Below are 21,586 nucleotides of genomic sequence, written 5' to 3'. Positions count from 1 at the left end.
TATCTAAAAAAGTTTGTTCATTATCACATACTGTAGATATTGAATGCTCTAGTTAGTCTATAGATAAACCAGCTGTCCTACTGTAGTTTGCAGGTTAGAGAAAATCGGCAAAGCAAACAAATCCCAGAGGTTAACTTTTGTAACCTAAAGCATGTACCCTAAAAAATGTAAGCTTTAGAGTAAACAACAAATACAAAATAACACATAATAAATGTTAAACCATTAATATAGAGAATGACTTTAAAATTAAACAAATGCTTTTAGTTCCAATACTTGTTTCATTTTTATGCATTGCTGAACATAATGTCTTCTAATGTACTGTTTTCTAATTACTATTAATAGATTAATACACATTTCAAATTTATTAATATAAGAATATCTGATTCATATAGTGTACTGATTAACCTATTCAATAAAACCTTTGATACAGTACCATTATAGAGTACTTTTGACACTGTGGTGATTCTGTATTTCACCTTTTTGAAGAAATGAACAGGGTGAATCTATATTTAATGGAAATATTAAAAACACATAGAACAGTTCCCTCTTACATTACTATTTTATCACTGTTCACTGGAAATAAAAACTCTCATTAAAAGCGTGCTATCTACTTTAAAAGTCTCATAAGGTAGTCTCTATAAATGTGTACAGCAGTCCTACAACATAATGAATATGACTTGTAAGTCTGCTTTCAGTACAGCTGATTTACCACATTTACTGTGTTGCAATGCATGAAAAGAACAATTTAAAAAAGATACTGAATGTCTAAAGAATTTGCTCTTTTTGCTGACTTTATATTTATGGTGAATACCCACTGCTTTCCTTAAAATAGAAACAGCTCAATGCAAGTTGTGCAAAAGCCAATCCAGAAATGTCTTTCTCATACAGAAAGATGTATAGCCAATGAAAAATGATTTAACACGAAGAAGCTACATTGTGATTGTTATGCCATCATTATTGTCTTTTAATCACGAAGTGTCTCAGTGATGCACAACAGGAACGCAAACCTCAAAAAGGGTTCTTAATTAACCTACCACCCCAGTAATTGAGAGTCTCACCAGGTCTCGGATGAGGCTCTATAGGGGTGAAAGGAACAGCTGGTAGCGTTTCCCTGTGTTTCACCTGCTGTAACAGATGGAAGGAATAATACTCCAAGCCTGTCAATGCCCTACCTCTTACACTTACAATTATAATTACTGTCAATGTAACAAGTTGTAAGTACCATAAACAAACCCACTCTGCTGAAAAAATGCGTTGTCCCTAACAATAAAGCAACCAACCTTTGGGACACGTGAATTAATCCATGAGGGTAAACAGATCTAGTACATTTAAAAGGGAATCTGTGCGATCTCATCCCAGCACAGGGTAAAGGAAGTACAGTTTCTGAGTCATTTAAAAAGGTGAGGAAGTCAACCCAGTTAAGGACAACCATAAGAATATAACAAGGTTACAAATAAGAGGAGGCCATTCAGCCAGTCTAGCCACAGTAATTTGAAAATGCGTGGCTAACTTATCTAAGGAAATCATCTAGCTTTTTCTTGAAAGCAACTTAGTAACTCGTTCCATATTCCCACATTGCTTTAGGTAAGGAAGTGCTTCCTGTTCTTGGTTTTGATGGAGTTGGCAGTCCATCCTAATTGGCATATCCTTAGGAAACGGGAGTTTCAATGCAAAGATGAGGAGAACGTGAACTGCACACGAACAGCACCCAGTTGGCACTGAACTGAACACCCTGCAGCTGCTGCAAGCTAAGCAGTGTTAACCAGCAAGCCCTTCAGGAAGACCTGCAGAGATTTTTAGCACAGTAGAAATTAAATATATACACCATGGCATGTTGATAAATTGGTTGGAATGGGTGTCAATGACTGCGAACATTTCCAAGATGACAAATCACTCACTTGAACTTAATGTCCAACACATGCTCCGTAGTCAGCTGAGGTTGCTTACAGCTTTAAGGTGAAGTCATCCTCTGTTAGATGTTTATATTGTAAAACCTATTTCTTAGAGATGAGTACATTGTGAAATTAGGTCAACAATCTTAAGTCTAATGCCTACAGTAGTTGCGCCATTGAATGTCAAAATCTAAGTAGAAACAACTCCTACTACAGTTTGTCTACAATTTCCTAAATTGGCAAGTTGTAAATCTTTTTAACATGTAGAGAGATAGTCTGCAATTACTGTGACATTCCCAAGAAGCTAGGATCACATGATTAGGATGATCATGGAGTGGATGACTGAAAGTTATGTCTTGTACAAGGACTGTTTTAATGACACATCTTCAGAATTGTTTCCAAATTCCTTAGTGAATGACTGAAACAATCCCTCTACACATTCTGTTGCGAGCTGCCTGTCGTTATTGACATCCTTCGTGCTTTCAGATCCTTACAAGTTTAAATGAATTTGGCTAAATGGCACATTGGCTGATTAAACAGGTTCAAAAGGGTGAATATGCTTTTCTTTGAATCAATCTATAAATCATACAGGATCAAGCGTCTCAGGGACATCACTGACCACTAGGTCAATGCTCTTCAAAGTCACCTTCAAAGCCTTGCAGGCCCTGAGTGGATCTCATCAGAGAATGGAATATGAGTCCAAGGATATCAGATTCAAATTGTAATTGGGTAAATAATCAGTCAATATAATAACTGCTGCAAGAGATGGTTATGTCCAATATTAATTTATGACTTATTCATCTTGACTAGACATACTCAAATAGCAGAGGAAAAATTTCATTAGAAATATAGATAAAATTGCTTCTAAACTGAGGTGGTGCAGCTTTAGATTTATTTAGCATTGCTGTTAAAAATCAAATGTTGCTATTTGTTGTACTATTCACATTACAGTCTGGCATTTCTGAAGCTGTGAAAATGATAGAATGAAAACAACCCCTAAGATAGAACACGATGATCTGTTGGTGAAGTATTGTGACGCGTTGTCTCCCAGATCATGGCCTGTAATCAATAAAATGTGTTTGGGAGCACCAACTTATCATTTTAGAAATTGCTTGCAGTGAACATTCCAGCAAAAGTGTGCTGACTTAGTCCAGCCTAAACATACTGAAGGGACCAAGACACTGTTATCTTGATAAGTGGGGTATATTGGTTCTTTTCTCTGTTTTTCTTTCTTGAGTTTTATCAGACTCGACATTCAACAGATTAAATCGCCTTATTACCTGCACCCCATCAACTCACTTGAGTGTATCTGTCATGAATGATCAATTAATTAAAATGACACTGAAAACAATCAATATCCAAAATCAATTGCATTTGTTTTTCTAAGAACATAGATGCAGAAATAAAGTAATATGTTTCTTTTGATACTGAGTACATGAGGTGATATATAAAAATCAAACAATAGATCTAATTTCAGGCTCAGTCTATGTCTGACAAAAGCAGTAAAAGAGATACTGAAATCATTAAAAAAGTAATAAAATATTAATACAGAAAAATTAATGTCAAGTGGATTTTTATCTTTAAGCAGTGGAAAAGATGAGGCTAGAACCACTCACATACTATCATCTAGTTTTGTTGTAGCAGTAGTGTGTCCCTTTGTTTTAAAGGGATTTAATTTTTGTTTTTTTTTACTAATTTTAAATGTTGATAAATTATTCTGATCTTGCTAACTGATCACCACACTTCTACCAAATACTGACTTAACAAGGTGAATACTTACCCAATCAGCATTTTCATTTTTTATATAGCTTTTGTGGTTTGTCTGTGCAGACATATTACTCTGTTTTTGTTTGAGAATTCAAGTTTTGATTACAAATACTGACTTTAAAAACACACTGACTTTAACATTTACAATACTGACTTTGTACATCATTTGTGGGACATCATTGGAAGGGGGTGTATACTGCATGGAGACATATAAAACAGTAATCTCCTTACAGCAAGAACTCCAGGAAGTGGATGGAACATGAGGAACACATAAAAAATATGCATCACTTCAAATGTGTAAAAACAACAAAACAACACATACTGTAGTACTGCAGGTTTAAAGAGGTTTTAAGAACCTGCATACTAATTTTCTAAATTATCACAATACACAATGGCAAGGACTAGAATACTGACCTGGAAGTATTTAGACCTGTTACAGAAAATAATCTGTTGGACTGTAAAAGATCTTCCTAAAAACTTCGAGTCTTGTGTAGTTCCTTAGAATCCAAGTTTGCAAAGGACTATTATCACAATACTCCACAGTAGGACCGTAACTCCCATCCTCAAGTTTGCTAATTGTTAGACATGACTGGGTGATGATGTGAAGAAAAGTGTGTTTCTGTGTGATAAAAATGAAGCAATGAAATAGAAAACAAAAAGTAAACCTGATGAAGAGACTAACGTAGACAGTCGCACAACTATTGCTGTAGCTCTCTTGTTTGTAAAGCCATTGATCCAGTGAAAACACACAGTGCAATCACAGGAAGTACTAATAAAGCACACAGCACAAAATACAACAAACAACTCATTCTCAGACCACAGGACAATAGTTGCCAGATCCTCAGCTTCATTGAATAATAAACTCAGGGGAAATCAGATTAGGCGTTGATTTTAATTACTGTTAAATTTGCATTGTTTATGTCAGAAAAAATAAAACCTGCAATAAACATTTGAAGCATAATAGTATTCTGTGTGTACTTGCTGAGTGTCTTTCTTGTTTTCAGAGGCTCAGAAGAGTAGCATTAAAAACATGGATGCCAGATGTCTCGTGTAGATTTAATACTATATACAGTATATGTAAGGTTAATAGCCACATACTTGATGACTGGCAAACATTTAATTTTACAAAATGCTAGAATACCCCAGGACCCACTGAGCATTGCACATTAGCTTAGCAGATATGGCAACAGCTACAAGATAAGGGGGAGGTCTGTTAGGATTTATGGTACAAGTTAACACATAGGCACCCCAAATGATATATTATGATGCTTAAAATATTTACAGTAAGCCATGTTTCTCTCAGAAGTTTCAACAATAATTCACAAATATTTTATGCCACCAATATCCTTAGTTTTGTAAATATTTCCTAAGAAAAAATGTTTTAAAATTATTTGGCCATGCTGAAAGTGCTAAATCTACTGTATTCTTTTATCAAACAGATATAGAGGCATTTGATGAGCAAGATGATATTGCCAGAAAAAATCATTTCCAGTCAATCAACACAAATCAGTTGAGGTGACTTATGCTGTCAATCACTTAATTATACTTACAGTATTTCACACAAAAATAAGTATAAAAAACAGAGGTAACCTTCCAAGATAATGCCACAACATGGACCATGATGTCTACGATGATATTGTACTAGAAATGTACTACCATTACTAATCTAACACCAAATGAACAGATCGGATAAACAACGTTTTAACCAAAGATAAGGCTTTGTACACTAAGCATTTATAGCAAATTTGTCCTCCAGTTTTAAGATTAATAAAACAAATACATACTGTATAGATCTTACTGAAGGACACTTGACTTTGTTAGAAGAAAAAAGACAATTTGACTGACAAGAAACACTAAGTTATGCAAGATGTGTCAAACCCTTTTAAATCATGAAATATTTAAACATAAAATATTAAGTGCTATATAAATAAATAAAGCACAAAAACATGAAATGCTCTAAAATCTACAAAACACTTCTTGAATGTAAATGGGAGAGTGCTCTAGTGGCAGAGTCTATGCCACAGGAGAGCTCTACTGTGCTTAAGCATAAAGTACATCCTTTTAACCATTCAAAAGGCAGCTTACCTTAAAATCATATTCCCATTTTCCTACATACTGAATGTGAGGTAGAAAGAAAAATCAATACAGTTTTTAATTCGCTTAATGTTTCCAAAGCATCTAGAATATTCAAGTGATATTTCAGTGTGATTGATACAGTACCCTATCAAGAAACCCTTTCTGCATCTTGTTTCAAAAGGACATGTTTTTGTTAACCAGTTAAATATCTAATCATTGATTATACACTTAGAATTAAGCTATTCATATAGAACAGTGCTTTTTGTTTAAAGTAAGAGCATCTCCACACTTTTTATTTGAACGCTCATCTCCCTTTTGTTTTAGTGTCATCTTCCTTTCATTATACACGATCGAGACAAAAAGATTTAGTTCAAAAATTATACTCCAGATGGGATTAGAGATCTTGCCCAGATGGCACAGTGACGCCAGCTCAGCCAGTAACAAGTCATGCAGGGTCTCAGGAAAAGTAGCAATTCTGAATAATTTAAGGGACCAGAAAGAATCACCAGTAAAGTGGTATAGTTAAGGAATCTGACTGCAGAAAATGAAAGGAAGACTCAATAACTCAAAGTGAAGCCTTGAAAATCAATGTAAGAAATGCAGGGCTGAAAAGTTTGGAATCATCTACTGTACAGCACAATATCTGGAAATCATGCATAATCATTTGGGATTTTGCATTCCATGATACATTAAAAAGGATGAGAAATTGCTAACTTTCTGAAGGAACAGTTTATTGCTTTCAGTGAAGTCAAGAAAATCGAGGTCTAAGATTAATTAGACACATTCTGCAGAAATGTAACAAGCTCACTGGTAAGAAGGTTAAAGGTTCAAATAATTTGTTCTCCTTTTTTAACAGCTTCACTGTTCTAGAGTAATAATAAAGAATTGTCTTGCTACTTTTCATTTTTTGGATGATTTAGCAATTTCACAAGGTTAAACTCACCTATAAAACTTGGTTGGGAGTCTTTATTTTAGAGCACAGAATAACCATGCTATTTATGTGTAATAATTGGCCACAAAGTCAAATGATCATTTGTTTATGCATCTTCTGCCGAGTATAACTCTACATACTACTGCATCAAGGATTTACTGCCAATAAAGATAATTGTTTTAATAATTGGATTGATACACAAAGAAGCTTTTATGAGGCAGTTTATTTTTTAAAAAGTATGAACATTTTAATAATAATCTCACAGTTATGTTTTTAAATTATTTTTAAAAAGTAAAAATATGAAATATTTAACACATAATATGTTTTAATAGCACAGTACAGTAAATCTAAAAGGATTTATTACATATGTAACTGCACTTCAGCTCCATCTAGTGGCTGAAGTAAAATTAATTTTCCTTTTTTTTAAAGGTTATGATTAGACCTTTTAGATTCAAAATCATATTTCAAAACATATTTTTATTTCAATTATATTGGGAATAGAAAATTGTAATGCCCTACCAAAAACAAAAATTTGTAAAAGTTGACTGTTGTCCAAACTAAGCTGCATTTAGTACTATAATGCTTTACTACTTATTAAAATAAGAGTAAAGTTTTGTATTTAGAAATCCTAAAATGCACCTACTTTGAAATTATTTTGTACAGCAGAATTAGTAATATTGCATCAATGGCATTTATCGGTAATATAAAAAAGTATGTTACTAACAGACCAGCACTGATGCTGAAATTACAATTGCACCAATTTTGCAGCTACCATCAGTTACAATTAGAGTTACACTTTTACTGCAGTAATAATTGTTAAACTTACAATCAATGCTAAAAGGTACAAAATACACTGCTGTACAATAGTCACACAGTCATGTGTTATACAAGGAGAATATGAACACTTACTCTGTAGTTTCAATTCATTAGAACAGTTTTGCAGAATTGAAATGTAGTTATGGCTCTGCTTTTGTGCTTTTTAAAAAACTTCCACTTCTCTGGCAACAGGATAACTCATAGTGATTAGAAATGAGAAAATACTGATTGAAAAGTTAACACAGCTATGCACATGATCCCGCTTGGTAAAGTGTAACCTTATTTAGAGATCTTAATTAGTTGCCGACATGATTTAAATTCACATTTAATTAATTTGGACATTCTTCCTTTGTTGTTTAATAAACTGATTTAATTTTAATATGCCTAATCTTCTTCTAATATCAAACATGCTGACATAATTACTTTTCATCAGTGGATAATACACATTTAATTGTTAAAAGTATATTTAGAAATAAATACATAATTGATCTGCAAAATGATTAACTACTTACAGTACATGCAATTTTATAGGTGTGCTCAAATTGTAGTAAGAAGCACAATCATTATTGCACAGGGTCCTAAACTTCAAAACGTCTATTCAGAAGCCAGTCTTAGGTTTTCAAACCTGTTTAACAGCAGGATTTGACTAGGCAGAAAACGTTTCTCGTTAACAAAAAAAACAAGACATTCGTGAGTGTAATGTGAGGTTGGCGATCAGTCAAACATTTGATTCAATGTGGTTCAAAATCAGTTACTGAATTTATACTGTACATTTTTGTATTTTACGTATGAACACATTACACCAAATTAAATGTATATAATTACTGTGTTTTTTAGTATTTGACTATTTTTATGTCCTGGATACCAACCACTTTAGCTCAAGAAAAAATACAAGAATTCTTACCTCAGCATCATACTCAAACAGCTGGTTTCCTCTCATGTGATGGCATTTCAGCATTACAACTGGGCCGTTAAGCCTAGATACGTCCAGACACAGATCATCTGTCCTGATCTCCTTGTCAGAAGTATAAGAAAAGACCTGAAACAGAATCAACACTTGTTTTTAGAGTATTACTCAAAATGATTATAATGTATTACTGCTGAAGAATAATTATTAAATTTGAAATACACTGTAAAGGTCTTAGATATTCGCATTGCACAGCAATTTTCGGACTTTTCTCAGTTTTTCTCCTGTACACAGAAACACTATTGTCTTCTATTGAACTTTTAACAACATTTTAAATGTTAGTCCTAAAGGAGTTGAAGTTAATAGCTTTTTTTTTAAGCTTAGGGATTTATAGTGAGAAACAAATTAAATTAAGAACAAAGAACACCTGACAATGAGTCAATTAAATTTGACTGGGAAATATCATGTATAGATCACATTGAATTGTTCATGTTTTTGAATTTTTTAATCAATGTCAGTTAAAGACTGTGAAATAATAAACTCAATTCTTCTCACCCAAACTCATCTGTATTAGTAACAGTCAATACTGTGGTAATGGTAGAGAACTCTAGTGGAGGTTTTGAGTAAATCGCTGATGTTCATAAAATAAATATATTCTAAGTTTCAATTTTTTCTAAAATGTTTAAGACACCACCGGGTGGATTGGTGGCACTGTGGTTGAGGATCTGCGCCTGTGGCTGGAAATTTGCAGGCTCAAATCCTGAGACTGGCAGAGGAATCCTACTCCATTGGGCCTTAACCACAACTGCTCCAGGGGCGCCGTATGGCTGACCCTGTGCTCTGACCCCAAGCTTCTCTCTCCCCATCTGTGTGCCTGTGTGTCTTAAAGTGATCTTATATTATCTCTCTTATCTTATATGCAGTAGAAGTACAGTACATATGCAATACTAACCAATATATACTGTAGGTAAAGTTAATATTTGAGCCACGATGGCTCCTTGGATTAGAACATATCCTGGTTTCCATGTAGGTACAGTAAGTGGTCAAGAAACCATGTGACCACCCAGATAAGATACCAATCCAAAGCAGGGCTTCTACTCAGAAAATCTGGCCCTATTTACACAACTGTGTGGACTGGAGTGATTGTGATAAAGTACATCACTCAAGTGCACAACAGAACCAGGGCAGTCACTTGAACCCTGATCTGATCTCATAGCCCTCATAATCCACAACTTATGAGATCTGAAACATACCCACTTAATATGCATAAGGTTATAATTTTAATGTACATGCATAAATACTACTAATATATAGAAGAGTAATATTTTAATGCTATTCAAGTTAATGGGAATGCAAATATTTGGCTTTCTTTCTGTGTTTTGGTAGTACTGTATTTATATTTTAGTCACATACGATTGGTTAAAGAAAAACCTGACAGTGTTGTTCACAAAAAGGAATGTGATCTCTACAGACAGGGGTCTTATCAAGAGTCTGATAAACAAGATTTATGGATTAAATGAGAATGTCACTCTATATCAAGAAAATTATGCTTCTCATCCTTTCAATATTTGCTCTGTGTGACTATTTATTTTCATGGACAGAAACTATGCAGGTTTCCCACAAAGCACATTTTTGGAATATTTTATTTTCATAAATTCCAAAGGCATAACAAAAGCAGAAAAAAAAACATTTACATAAAGGGGTTAGCCTTACAACTCTGTACTGACATGTATTCTTGCTACATGACATTTCATCCTCCATGGTTCACAGTACCTGTCACAGAGTACTGGAAAGCTCTTTCTGGATGCATGTTAGATTTTCTTTGCAGCTATGCCCTCATATTAACCTTTACTTAATCAAAACCAAACAATGTTGTATAATATGAAGAAACTGTCACTGTCATTTACAATTAAATCATAAAAGGCCATCTTAGGCCATTAAAAGTCACACAAAACATTAATATTAAAATAAAATTTAACTCTGTAGGCTACTACACAGGCTTACTTATTCAAGAACTAAGAGTGTTGCCTCACATTCACTAATACAAACATTATGGATTTACGAAAGTGATGATGATCTTTGTAATTGTAATTAGACCAATATATTGTAGTGTGATGTTAGACTCCAACACACCAATGTGCAGAGAACCAACCAACCAATTGCTAACTATTTACATGGGAGCCACATCTAAATGAACTAAGAACTGAAGTACAGGTTGAGCATTTTAGAATACAGAGGAACTGTATTTTTTACCAGGGAAAGAAGCAGTTCCAGCCCCAATTACCCTTGTCTTCCTTTCCAAAACAGGGCCTTCCAGTACCAGAGATAGCCACACTAGTCCTCGTCTGTTTCCCAGCCAAATATCTCTCAGGGAAACGGTGACCATTACAATACTCTTTACACATGTAGACATTTATTTATGACACAATATAATTTTGAACATTTTTTTTAACATTAGTATTGTTATATGCATTCACATACGCACTTAAACATGTCAGAGCTGACTAAGAACTAAGAACAGCATTACTGAGACTTTTTTGTCATTGTTTAAATCCCATTCCTTTCAGTATCTACTTTATATCACCCAACTCGGCACTTGGAGAGCCCAAATCCCAAATCTTTAGATTTCTAAATTTAAAATCTAAAGAATTGGAGGTGATATATTCAATTAGGTAACTTAGAAATGATTTGAAGCAGAAATATCCAGCCCTCAACTTACTTAGTTACTTATTTAATTGACCAACAACTTACAATTGACTAGTGATGGTCCTGGAATCAGTCCATTAATGAGGTCAAGGAATGATGGGGTCAGCTTTGACCCACCCTTAAATATCTGAAGGCCACATTCACACATTGAAAAGGTGTCATTGTTTAATCTTCATAACATTGTTCTCACCTCTCTTTCACATCTCTTTCAATCTGGTGCACAAAAGCTAAAGCATGATTGTATCCTTCCTAGGATTGATAATTGAAATGCAGTGCTTGCTGCAATATTGCAGTGCTTACTGAAACCTGTTGCAGCATGTTCAGAACTCAGCTGCTGGGATCTTAGGTAAAACTAAAATGCATGAGCACATTATTACCTGTTCTAGCTTTCTTGCACTGACACCCTGTGAATTTTGGAATAAAATTCAAAATACTGATGTTCTAAGGGCCTGAACAGTTTATCGCCTGGCTCCATTAGGGAACTGTTAACTCCCTGTACACCTACACATGTGCTCTAACATTCTGTCAGTTCCACGAATTGGGTTCTGAACACTAAGGCGGTGCTTTCTGTTGTGCTGCTCCAAAGCTGTGGAATGATCTCTCAGCTCATATCAAATCTTGTCTCAAAATTCACTTGTCTAAACTATGTGTCATATAGTCTCAGACATCTCATTTACAGTATGTCTTCAGTAGCCATTATGTCTCTTTAATTTACTGTATATTATTATTAAATAATAATAGATTAGTGTTGACTGGATGACATATCCTGTGGTTCCTGAATCAAGTGCTGCCCCTTAATCTGTACATTTGACAATTGGAAATAAGCAATGGAAACAAAATCAAATGTTAAAAGAGGTTCTGAATAGAAGAGCTACACTTTAAGAGGGAAACAATACAATTGACATTAAATTAAAACAAATTTAATTTAATCGTTTAACAATTAAAAAGAAATAGATTAAATTTGACATGAGGCGCACTACTACAAAGAGAAAAGGGGTCATTACAAATACTCTACATATTAAATTGCACTTCATTTCATATCTGATTAGTTCTGGTGATGATTCATATGGAACAGATTCATTTCTCTTCTAGAATAAAAGGTTTATCTGGCAAGGTCACAGCAAAAGAAACCAATATTACAGGACTTCCTGGTGATTAATGTTTAAGATACAAGAATACAAAACACTAATTCATGCAAGAAACGATACAACAAAGAAAAACATTTTTTATTGCCATGTACTTTTAAGTCGACAAATAATACTGTGACGATTCTTTTCATATTTTATATTTCAGTTGTTAAAAACCTTTGAGAATGTTACATTTTAAAAAATGGAAAAAATTTCATATCAATAAAACTTCAAATGGGCTTTTAAGGTCAGTTTGAAGGGTTGAATCTTTTTTGTGTCTGACAGGATGAATTACAATTTGTCGCCAATCCAGATTTGGGTTTTTGCGAAAAGAAAATAAATTGAGTAACTGCTCATAGTAGACACTGATATGTATCATGGTTTGAACTCAGTACTTCATTAAATTTAAATGCCATGTGTGTTTGTCTTTGTCACCTAATCTTAAAAGCTTACTATCTGACCAGCAATAGAAGGATTCTATATATCTCCTTTAAATCTCCTTTTGTCATCGAGGGAGTGCCAGTCATAAAGTAGAAATTTAGCCATTTATTTCAGATAATGTAATTTTTGATTATGTCATACTGAACAACAACATGTAATGGTGTGCTTCCTGTAGTTACAAATCCTAAATAAATTATGAATATAAATTAATTACAGTACATTATTACACTGCTGACAAAACAACGTTATGATGTCTCAGGGATTAGAAGCATACCAGCAATCTGAAATCCAATGCTGTAATCTTGGGAAGTCGGACACATATGTACGTATTGCAACATATAAGACTTTAAAGGTAATTATATTCTTACCTGATTTCCACCCATTCCATGGCAGTTAAAAAAGCCTACTTTTTCATTTTCCTTTCTTCCCATGTTGTCCAAGCACTGGTTAGTTTCAACATTCCTGATCTACACAGAAGACAAAGTGATGAAGGTTGCTTCATTTAAAAGATTGGGATTGCACAGATTTTCATCTTCTCTCTACATCTCTGTTTTTACAGGTTGTTAACAATTTACCTCACAAATGACCTAAATAAACCTGGTATCTTTCAAGTAATTGCTGGATGAGATCCATGGATCAATTAACCACTCCCTACCAAACGGGCTAGATAAACCAGATGACCTCCTCTCCTTTGCAACCTTTTTATGTTCCTAAAAATAACAACATACTGTATTTTCAGATAACCAGGCATTTATAAAAATTTACTGGCATATTAAAAAAAATATCGAATTAAAACAGTACACTATGGGGCATTGATATTTAAGCAATAAGGCACGAGAGGCCGTGTTATATAGTGAATATAGTCACATTTAACAGGCGTTGTTAGGCCCTCCGCCATGATCATTTTCATTCTATGAATGAAAATGATTTAAACTACACAACACTATCGCTCATCGAGAGCACAAAAAATCACACGGATCCTCTAAAGCACAACAAAGACAGCAGAAGAAGACACATGTATCAAATACCTGAGAATCCAAGCTTTCTTATCTATGCTAAGTAGTCTTCAAAAGCCTATGCGATTTATTTGATTGGCCATTATTTATCGGTCAGCGCACTATTTCTTTATCACACAGTAAAAAGTCAAAATTCCATCCGTGGTGTGCGTATATCAAAGAATATAGCACGGCTTCGAAGGTGCGTCAGCCAATCAGATTTCAGGACCGGAACTATCCGTTTTATAATTGTTCATTATATGAATGAGACCATGGAAAACACATTCCACTGACAGTGATAACATGCACCAGAAGATGCCAGTAGGCATGTTGTCAATTACAGTTTAGAATCTAGTAAAAACCTGCAATGTTCTCTCCCTCTGTTGTACACAGTTGTTCCCAATCCATGGGAATGTGTTCTCTGCAGTTCTCTGTGTACATGAACCAAACTTTATTGCTTCACTGTTTTCATAATGCAGATGCTTGAAAAGACCGACTAACTTTATAATGACAGTGGTGGCTATATTCTGGAGCAAGTGAAATGCTTCCAGACACTAGCTTGTACCACTGGGTCAAGATGGCTACTGAAAATGGAAAACAATGATAAAGCAAAAGAGAGATGAAACAGTATCTCAGATGAAAGTCCCAGGCTATTCATTCATTTTAGAAGTTTTGTCAAATTAAAATTAATGAGAAAAGACATCACAATTTATAGGAATCATATATTTATTATTCAGTGTTAACTCGCCTTGCTGAGGAAATGACAGTCTGGCCATAAGGTCAGGGCTGCCAAATCCCCCTCACTGGTGAGGAATAAACTAGGGAGGCTGCTGCATTGGTGAAGATGGGGTAAAGATGCATAAGCTCAGCTGGTATGATATTTATTACGTGAATGTAAAATTAGATCTCTTCTCAAAATTCTCTTTAAAAACATTATTAATAAAGAAACTTTCTGAGACAAAGAGTTTTCTTCGACAAAAAAACTTAATTCATTTTAAAACAGATTGTAAGATCTAATGGAAACATCAGCCTGTTTTTTTCCAAGAACATACATTGTTAAATATAACTCAAACATCCATTACACTGTCTTAAATGTTCTATGGTTTGTGAATGTATATGCAATTCATTACAGATCTGGAGATACTGCACCAGAATGAAATGTTGGTAGCCAATGTTGAATATCTTGCTCTGTTGCTTTCTTCCAATAATCTATCATCTTTTCCTATATAATGTATTCTGCTGCATGCCTCTGACATTGACAACCTCTGTACCATTTGAAGACATGACAGTAAGAGCCTAAATGCACATTCTGGCTGGTCATGCATACAGTATATTCCATAATGTTGCCATTTCACAAAAGAACAGTATTAAAAATATAAATTTATCATTCACAAAATATTATTTAGGAAATGTGCTTCATTCCCCTTTTAGCAGAGGTAAATTAGTTAATGTTCACAATTCTGAACTTTTTTTTATCATAGCTCTATAGTAAACATTAGAGGTACAAGTGACAGGAGAAAAATGAAATTAGACAAGACACAAAAAGATCCTAGAAAAAAAATTACTTTATTGTTTTTAGTGTTTAACCACTATTTAAAAGAAAGCTAATATAAAAGTATCTTGGTGCAACACCCTCTTAAAAGTCACCAAAACCTACAGCTCACCTACTATTCATTATTATTAAGGTGACTGACACAGTCCAAGGAATGGTTTTCTATCAATTGACTTTCTATAACAATATCAACCTTTCCAATTTTCCTAATTTTTCAACTGAACTGTTTCATAATAGTGCACATTTAATGAGAAACAATATTTAGCTGTGCAAATTAGTATGTAAATCAGAAACACCGGCAGGGTGAGAAATTCTTGCATGTTTCATGGATTTGTGTTTAATTACTTTTTAAATTAATGAACCATTTAAATCAGATTGTAATATACTTTTTAAACTCAGGAAAGCACTATGTTTTATCACCATCTTATTATGCCATTATCATCCTTTTCATAATTGAATAATATAAAAATTAATGAATATGGCTTTGAAAGAAGCATGGCTTTTACTCAGAGGTTATTCATTTGTGCACTGAATAGCCTCCACGATGAACTAAAAGTCTGTTCACTATTAAATTACTAGACCAATCTAGTGCATTTAACTGAATTTTTACAGACCGTATTTAACTTAGCATTTAGCCTTGTACTGTAGTTAACTACGCTAGAAGCTCCTTGGTTAATTTTCTAAATCTTGCAACATATGCATTTGCCATTTAATGCAGTCAATATATAAGTTAGTTCTAAAAAATGCAAGTGCTTACCCATGAGCTACAGCATCAGCTATAACATTATATTTGATATGTTTTTGTCATGTAATGCTTATTTTCTTATTAAGCATCCAATACCCTGAATTGGTGAAAACTGCAAGCACAATGAACACTAGTTATTTAAAGACATCATACTTCACCAAGTGAGTGGTATCTTCTTGGGATCTGCGAGTCTGGATACACGTTTTCGAGATACCACGAAAAAGGTTTACACTTCAGGGCTTCTCTTAATGCCTTGCGAGGGGACACATCTCCATATTCCACCTTGACTACACCTGTGAAAAAAGCATTGCAAATATTTTAAATGTTATATCAACTTTGTTTTACAACTCTGAATATAAATATTTGACATACAAACATGACTCTGTGAGTTATACACATGTGGAAGGCTTCCTAAAACAAGAAGAAATTAAAACTAATTCTGTAAACGGATTCAAACTCAGAAAAACATCATACTTGGAATTTTATATACTGTTCTGCATAACAGGAAACAGGACAAATATCATTGGTTAGAACATAAGCATCCACAGCACTTCATTTATTGTTACAATATTCAATTTTAATACAGTATATATTGACAGATCAATAAAGTATTTTATGTAAATATAGATTTATATTTTATTTACATTTATTTATATTAGAAAATTAAAAGACTCCTGTGATGCATAATTCATGGCACCAGATAATGTAAAACAAGCATAACACTGAAATATTCAGTCTATGGTGCAAGACTCTCTGTATGAATAATGTATCATGTTGACTTCCATTTGAACATCAAAAACCTATTAAGGTATCATGTGTAGTCCAGAGTGAAAATCACAGAGAATTCAATGAGTGTGGCATGCAGCCCACAGTAGGCCACATGTAATGGATAAATACATTTTATTGGACTACATCTGACAACAAAATACTCAACAGAATTGATGCTGCTGCGCACCTGATGTTTTTAATGCAACAGTAAAAAAAACTGCAGATACCTGAACTGCACTACACATATTAACCACCAGATGGACCCTGTTGATCATCTTATTAGCTCGTCCTTGAGCAAACCTCCATTGTTTGCTTGATTTGCCCAGCTATGAAAAAATAACTAACTTCATTTGCATTTGTGTATGAAACAAAAAGGTCCCATGTTTATCTTCTTTTGTTTAACAATGTCACCTCAATTTGCATATTTCCTTGATAGTGCTGCAACGTTACTTCATACATCAGAAAATGTTGAATACAAAATCTTAAATAAATATCACTAGGTCATACCCTGGGGTTACTTGTAGAAGAGGAATGGTTTCAGATAACAGACAAGCACTGGTAATCTGGTATGGATGCAACTCATTAAATATAATTGTGAAAGTCTTTCATGTTACAGTCAATATAATCATCTCCGCAAACAAGAATGCATTTCCCGATGTACAGTATTACTCCAAAGAACCGTAAGCTGTAATGCCATGAAGCAAAAACTGAAATGTTTTGTCTCTTTCAAATGATAAATTCTTCATTCCTGTTAGTTCTTGGCAGCTCCATTCATCCATTTTCTAATCAATTCCTCTCATTACAAGACGAGCCGGAACCAATCCCTGTAAGCAACAGGATCAAGACGGGATACGCCCTGGCAGGGAAGCCAGTCCATTGCAGGGCACTTACAGAGACGAACATGAACACGCCTTTCTAAGAAACCACTTAAATTTTCTCAGAAACCACTTGTTACGTCCCGGAGTGTGGTCTTTGTGTTTTGTTGTTCCACACTTCTGACTGTTGATTGTTCTCCCTTCCCCATTGGCCCACCATTACACCACAGTTCCGTATGACATCATCATCAATCAGCCTCTCAGCCAATCAGAGTGCATCTTATTCAGTATATAACATGGAGGTTTTCAGGAAGGAGAGGCCTTTCTTTTTACTTCGGTCCCGCTTGGTTTTGCTTTGCTTCATTTCGCTTTGGTTATCGCTTCGTTTTGCTTTTGCTTCAGCTTTGTTGGTTTGTTGTTTTGTTTTGTGTGTGTGTATTTTCTTATAGCTTTGGTTTTGTTGGTTTCTCTTCGTTTCTTTGTACTTCTGTTTGTTTGTGTTTATCCTTGTTTTGCCATTACCTTGCCCTAACATGTAACATGTTCAACCTTTGTGTTCTTTTGTACCCTGTTCCTGTTGATTACTCTTGTTTTCTCTTATTTGTATTCCTAGTTCACTTGTGTTTTTGTGTGAACTTTTGTGTATAAGGTTAGTTTAGGTTGTTGGGTACATTCTACACACTTAGTTGATTTTTTATTAGTAACACTAGTTTAGTACGGGTGAGTGCTGTTTGTCTTGTATGGTTTTGGGGAGTCAGTGGAGGTTAGCTAGGGTGTTGAGGATGCCGAAGACCGTGCATTTCGGATTTTCTTTTGTAGTCAGGTTAGCTTTTCCTCACTGTCCTAGCCAGCTCCATTTTGTTTGTTATTTTTTTTTCTATGGCACCACTCTAGTTCCTTACCTTTATCACACTTCCTAGTCCCTCACCAGAACCCACCTGCTTCCAAAAAAATTATCCTAAATGTTACTATCCTTAACCCCTAGACAATTGGGGTCGTATCACCACTTAAACTACCAGTTGGTTCTTGGCCTGTGAGAGGAAACTGGAGCACAGGGAGGAAACCTACACAAACACGGGGAGAGCATACAAAATTCCCCACAGATAGCTCTCCAGGTCCAGAACTGAACCCAGAGCCCCAGCGCGGCGAGCCAGCAATACTAATCACTGTGCCACCATGCCACCGCCTGCCAGCTCTTTCACTGCTTTTATTTTCATGTCAACAACATACAGTATGCCTACTTGTCATCATTTCTCAACATATGCACAAAGAGGGATGAGCATTTTGTTAACTGTGGGGATTTGAGAGGGAAAAGGCTAAAGATCACTGCGTGATGCACATGTGTTATCCCTGGTACACAATCACATTTTAATGCATAAAGCACAAGGAAAACAGCAAATGCAAAAATTCTCATAATAACAGCAAAATATCTTCTTTAATTGACTATTTCCCTTTTCTCTTATTTCATGTTCCTGTCATTGATATTTGTTTTAAATTTACATGGCATTCAGCCAGTAGAAATTTCATTTTTTTGCAATTCAATAAAGATTGCTCACTTGCCTCAATTAATTAAGTCTTTTGTCAACAGTACAAATCTGACTTTGAGTTCTCAGAATGAAACAGATACTGACCAAATACTTAGCATGAGAAAAAGGAAAAAAAAACAGCAATCTGATCAAAGAAATGTGACTAAGTTCTGTCAAATGAAATTGTGAAATAATGGGCCTATGTATTTACTAACTAAACATAAAATGTGCATCTTGTGCCAGGAAATTATGGTGTAATAATTCCAAAGAAATAGTTTCAAAATAACCTCTTAAATTCTTTCTCTGTATTTGTTCCGAGTTCTGTTCTATTATAATTTAATTAATTCTAATCACTTTGAAATGGGACTTCCCATAAAGGTCTTAGGAAATATGTATGTACATTTGTTTGAATATACATATAATATTCTGCACTGTAATATGAAATAAAAAATACTAAATCTTATAGTTATTCTAATTTATTCTAAGTATGTATGTTCATCTTAAGCTTGCTGTTTTTAACTTAGTAGGCCTATTTCTTGTTCTCAAGATTTGTTTGGACTAGCTTAGCTGCAAAGGTCCTGGCGTACATTTAAGGGTTGGATTCTTTCACACAATTACAGTTGCTGTCAGCATCTTTTGTAAGAGAACAAAATCTTATCAACTATGCTCTTTTGCTTTAACACCATGGCACCGAAAGACTGTATGATTACACTTGTGACTTATCAGTGGATTCATAACAGAAATTACTCGTAGCAATATGGCGATTTCACAAGTGACACCAATCTTACAGATGAATTTTATGACATTTTGCTGCCAAGCACAGACTGAAAACATGAACACAACAAACAAAAATAATCAGTACTAAGCTTCCATGTTGTCTCAAGGATACCCAAATTCTCAGTGAGACCAGCATGTAACTAAGATAATTAGAGCTGCTTAAAGAAAACCAAATCATTTAAAAAATCTAAAAGGCACATATAGTATAGGTCAAGTAACAAAGAAATAGGTCAAAATAGATCAAGTAACAAGGAAAGTCAAAAAGAAAGCACATCATACTTCACACAGAACACAGTTTACTATTAATGTACAAAAAGTATAATAATACTGTAGCACTTTACTCTTTTCCATTACAGCCTTTTTAAAAATCCCATTTCTTCTTTTTATCTGTCTGTTAAACATTATCTAAGCTTTCCTTAAAGTAATCCTTCTAAGTTGTAGGAGATGTTCTTATAAGTACTGTAAACAAGTGGTACAGATACTATATATTGGTACTCAAAGTTTTGCAGCTTCAAGTTGAATGGTTACAAGAAAGCCTGCAATGAGAATGTGCAAATATGCTTCTGAAAAAATTAACAGTCAATGGCCAAGTTTGGAGAACAGGGAAGTACTTCCACTTTTTTCCCTCTCTTTTCTTGAACACTCCCGTATACTGATGTTAAATCATCCTTAGAGCAGTCCAGAAATCCACAGAAATATAGTAGAAGCATTCAGCCATTACCAATGTGAATTTGAACTGAGGATATGAGCTGATATGAGACTACTGCCCATTTATGTGTGACTAATGTCCACTTATGCGTGGGTATCAACCACTTACATGAGATTATTGGCATCTGATAGAGTTTGAAGGGCAAGAGGACAGCTATAAAATGCCACATTTCTGCTGTCCAATTCTTCACTTTGTTCAAATTGCCCTCTTATATGATACCTTGAATAAATTTTAAAATGTGACTCCAGAACATGCTTGACTGGACACTGTTGCATAGCCTTCTTTAGCGTTGCAAGTACTTGAGAAGGCAGCACATTCCAAGAGTATATTTTAAAAAACAATGTCTTATTCCTTATTTACAAAGTACTGAAAACATACAACTGAGAAACATTGCATGAATTTTAAAATACATTCCAGCTATACCATTCTTTTTTGTGATGAAATTATGATGAAAACTTTTTACCTACACAACATCTCTGTAGGACCAGCTTACACTTGGTTGCAGACACTTCTTGTACAGTACACCGACAGACAAAAACAAGTGCACATTGAATAGACAATGGTGAAGAAAGGGAAAAGGTAAGAATAAAAACAGAAGTAAAACTCCAGGAAAGAGGTGAAAAGGAAAATTGGGGGACGATGCATTTCTTTTAACTTTCCAGTGGCATGTCACCATTTCACTCTTTGTTTCATTTTTTAAAATAGACTTTTCAGTTTGAAGTTTCAGTACCACTTGGTCTGCATATAGATTGCATTGTCAGAGTTGAATAATATAATACAGGTGCTTAACCCATATCTGGTATTTGTAAACATTACTAATTAACCTGTATTAGAGTTTTTCATAAGGAGCTATTTTGCCAAGATGTAAAAACCACTCATCAAAAGAAGGTTCACATTTGTAGTCCCTCACTATCAGTTTTCTTCCAAATTAAAGCAGTCAGGATCCAGCTGGCATCCTGGGTGGAGACCTGAAGTAGGGAATAAATCTCCTAGAACATAACATTCTAACCAACATTCCTGAATTTCTGGGCCACCT

The 21,586-nt window shown here is 34.5% G+C and overlaps 1 protein-coding gene across 4 annotated transcripts in view; it reads right to left on the bottom strand.

Annotated features, from left to right (window-relative positions):
• Positions 1-21,586, bottom strand: part of galnt13 (polypeptide N-acetylgalactosaminyltransferase 13) — a 53,170-nt gene that overhangs the window by 6,465 nt on the left and 25,119 nt on the right. For 2 of the 4 annotated variants that reach the window (XM_015358791.2, XM_069196426.1), the window contains exons 9-12: positions 16,109-16,248; positions 13,032-13,130; positions 8,387-8,521; positions 4,074-4,278 (exon numbers count right to left, since the gene is read on the bottom strand). In XM_015358791.2, coding sequence (XP_015214277.2) covers positions 4,093-4,278; positions 8,387-8,521; positions 13,032-13,130; positions 16,109-16,248 — 560 coding nt within the window. In that variant the 3' untranslated portion in view covers positions 4,074-4,092. The remainder of the gene's footprint in view (positions 1-4,073; positions 4,279-8,386; positions 8,522-13,031; positions 13,131-16,108; positions 16,249-21,586) is intronic. The other 2 variants (XM_015358792.2, XM_015358793.2) reach the window with 1 other exon arrangement.

The sequence above is a fragment of the Lepisosteus oculatus genome, chromosome 12 (genome assembly GCF_040954835.1).
Source record: "Lepisosteus oculatus isolate fLepOcu1 chromosome 12, fLepOcu1.hap2, whole genome shotgun sequence".
NCBI classification, from domain to species: domain Eukaryota; kingdom Metazoa; phylum Chordata; class Actinopteri; order Semionotiformes; family Lepisosteidae; genus Lepisosteus; species Lepisosteus oculatus.
The sequence above is the reverse complement of the archived record's forward strand: the minus strand, read 5'-3'. Positions and strand labels throughout refer to the sequence as shown.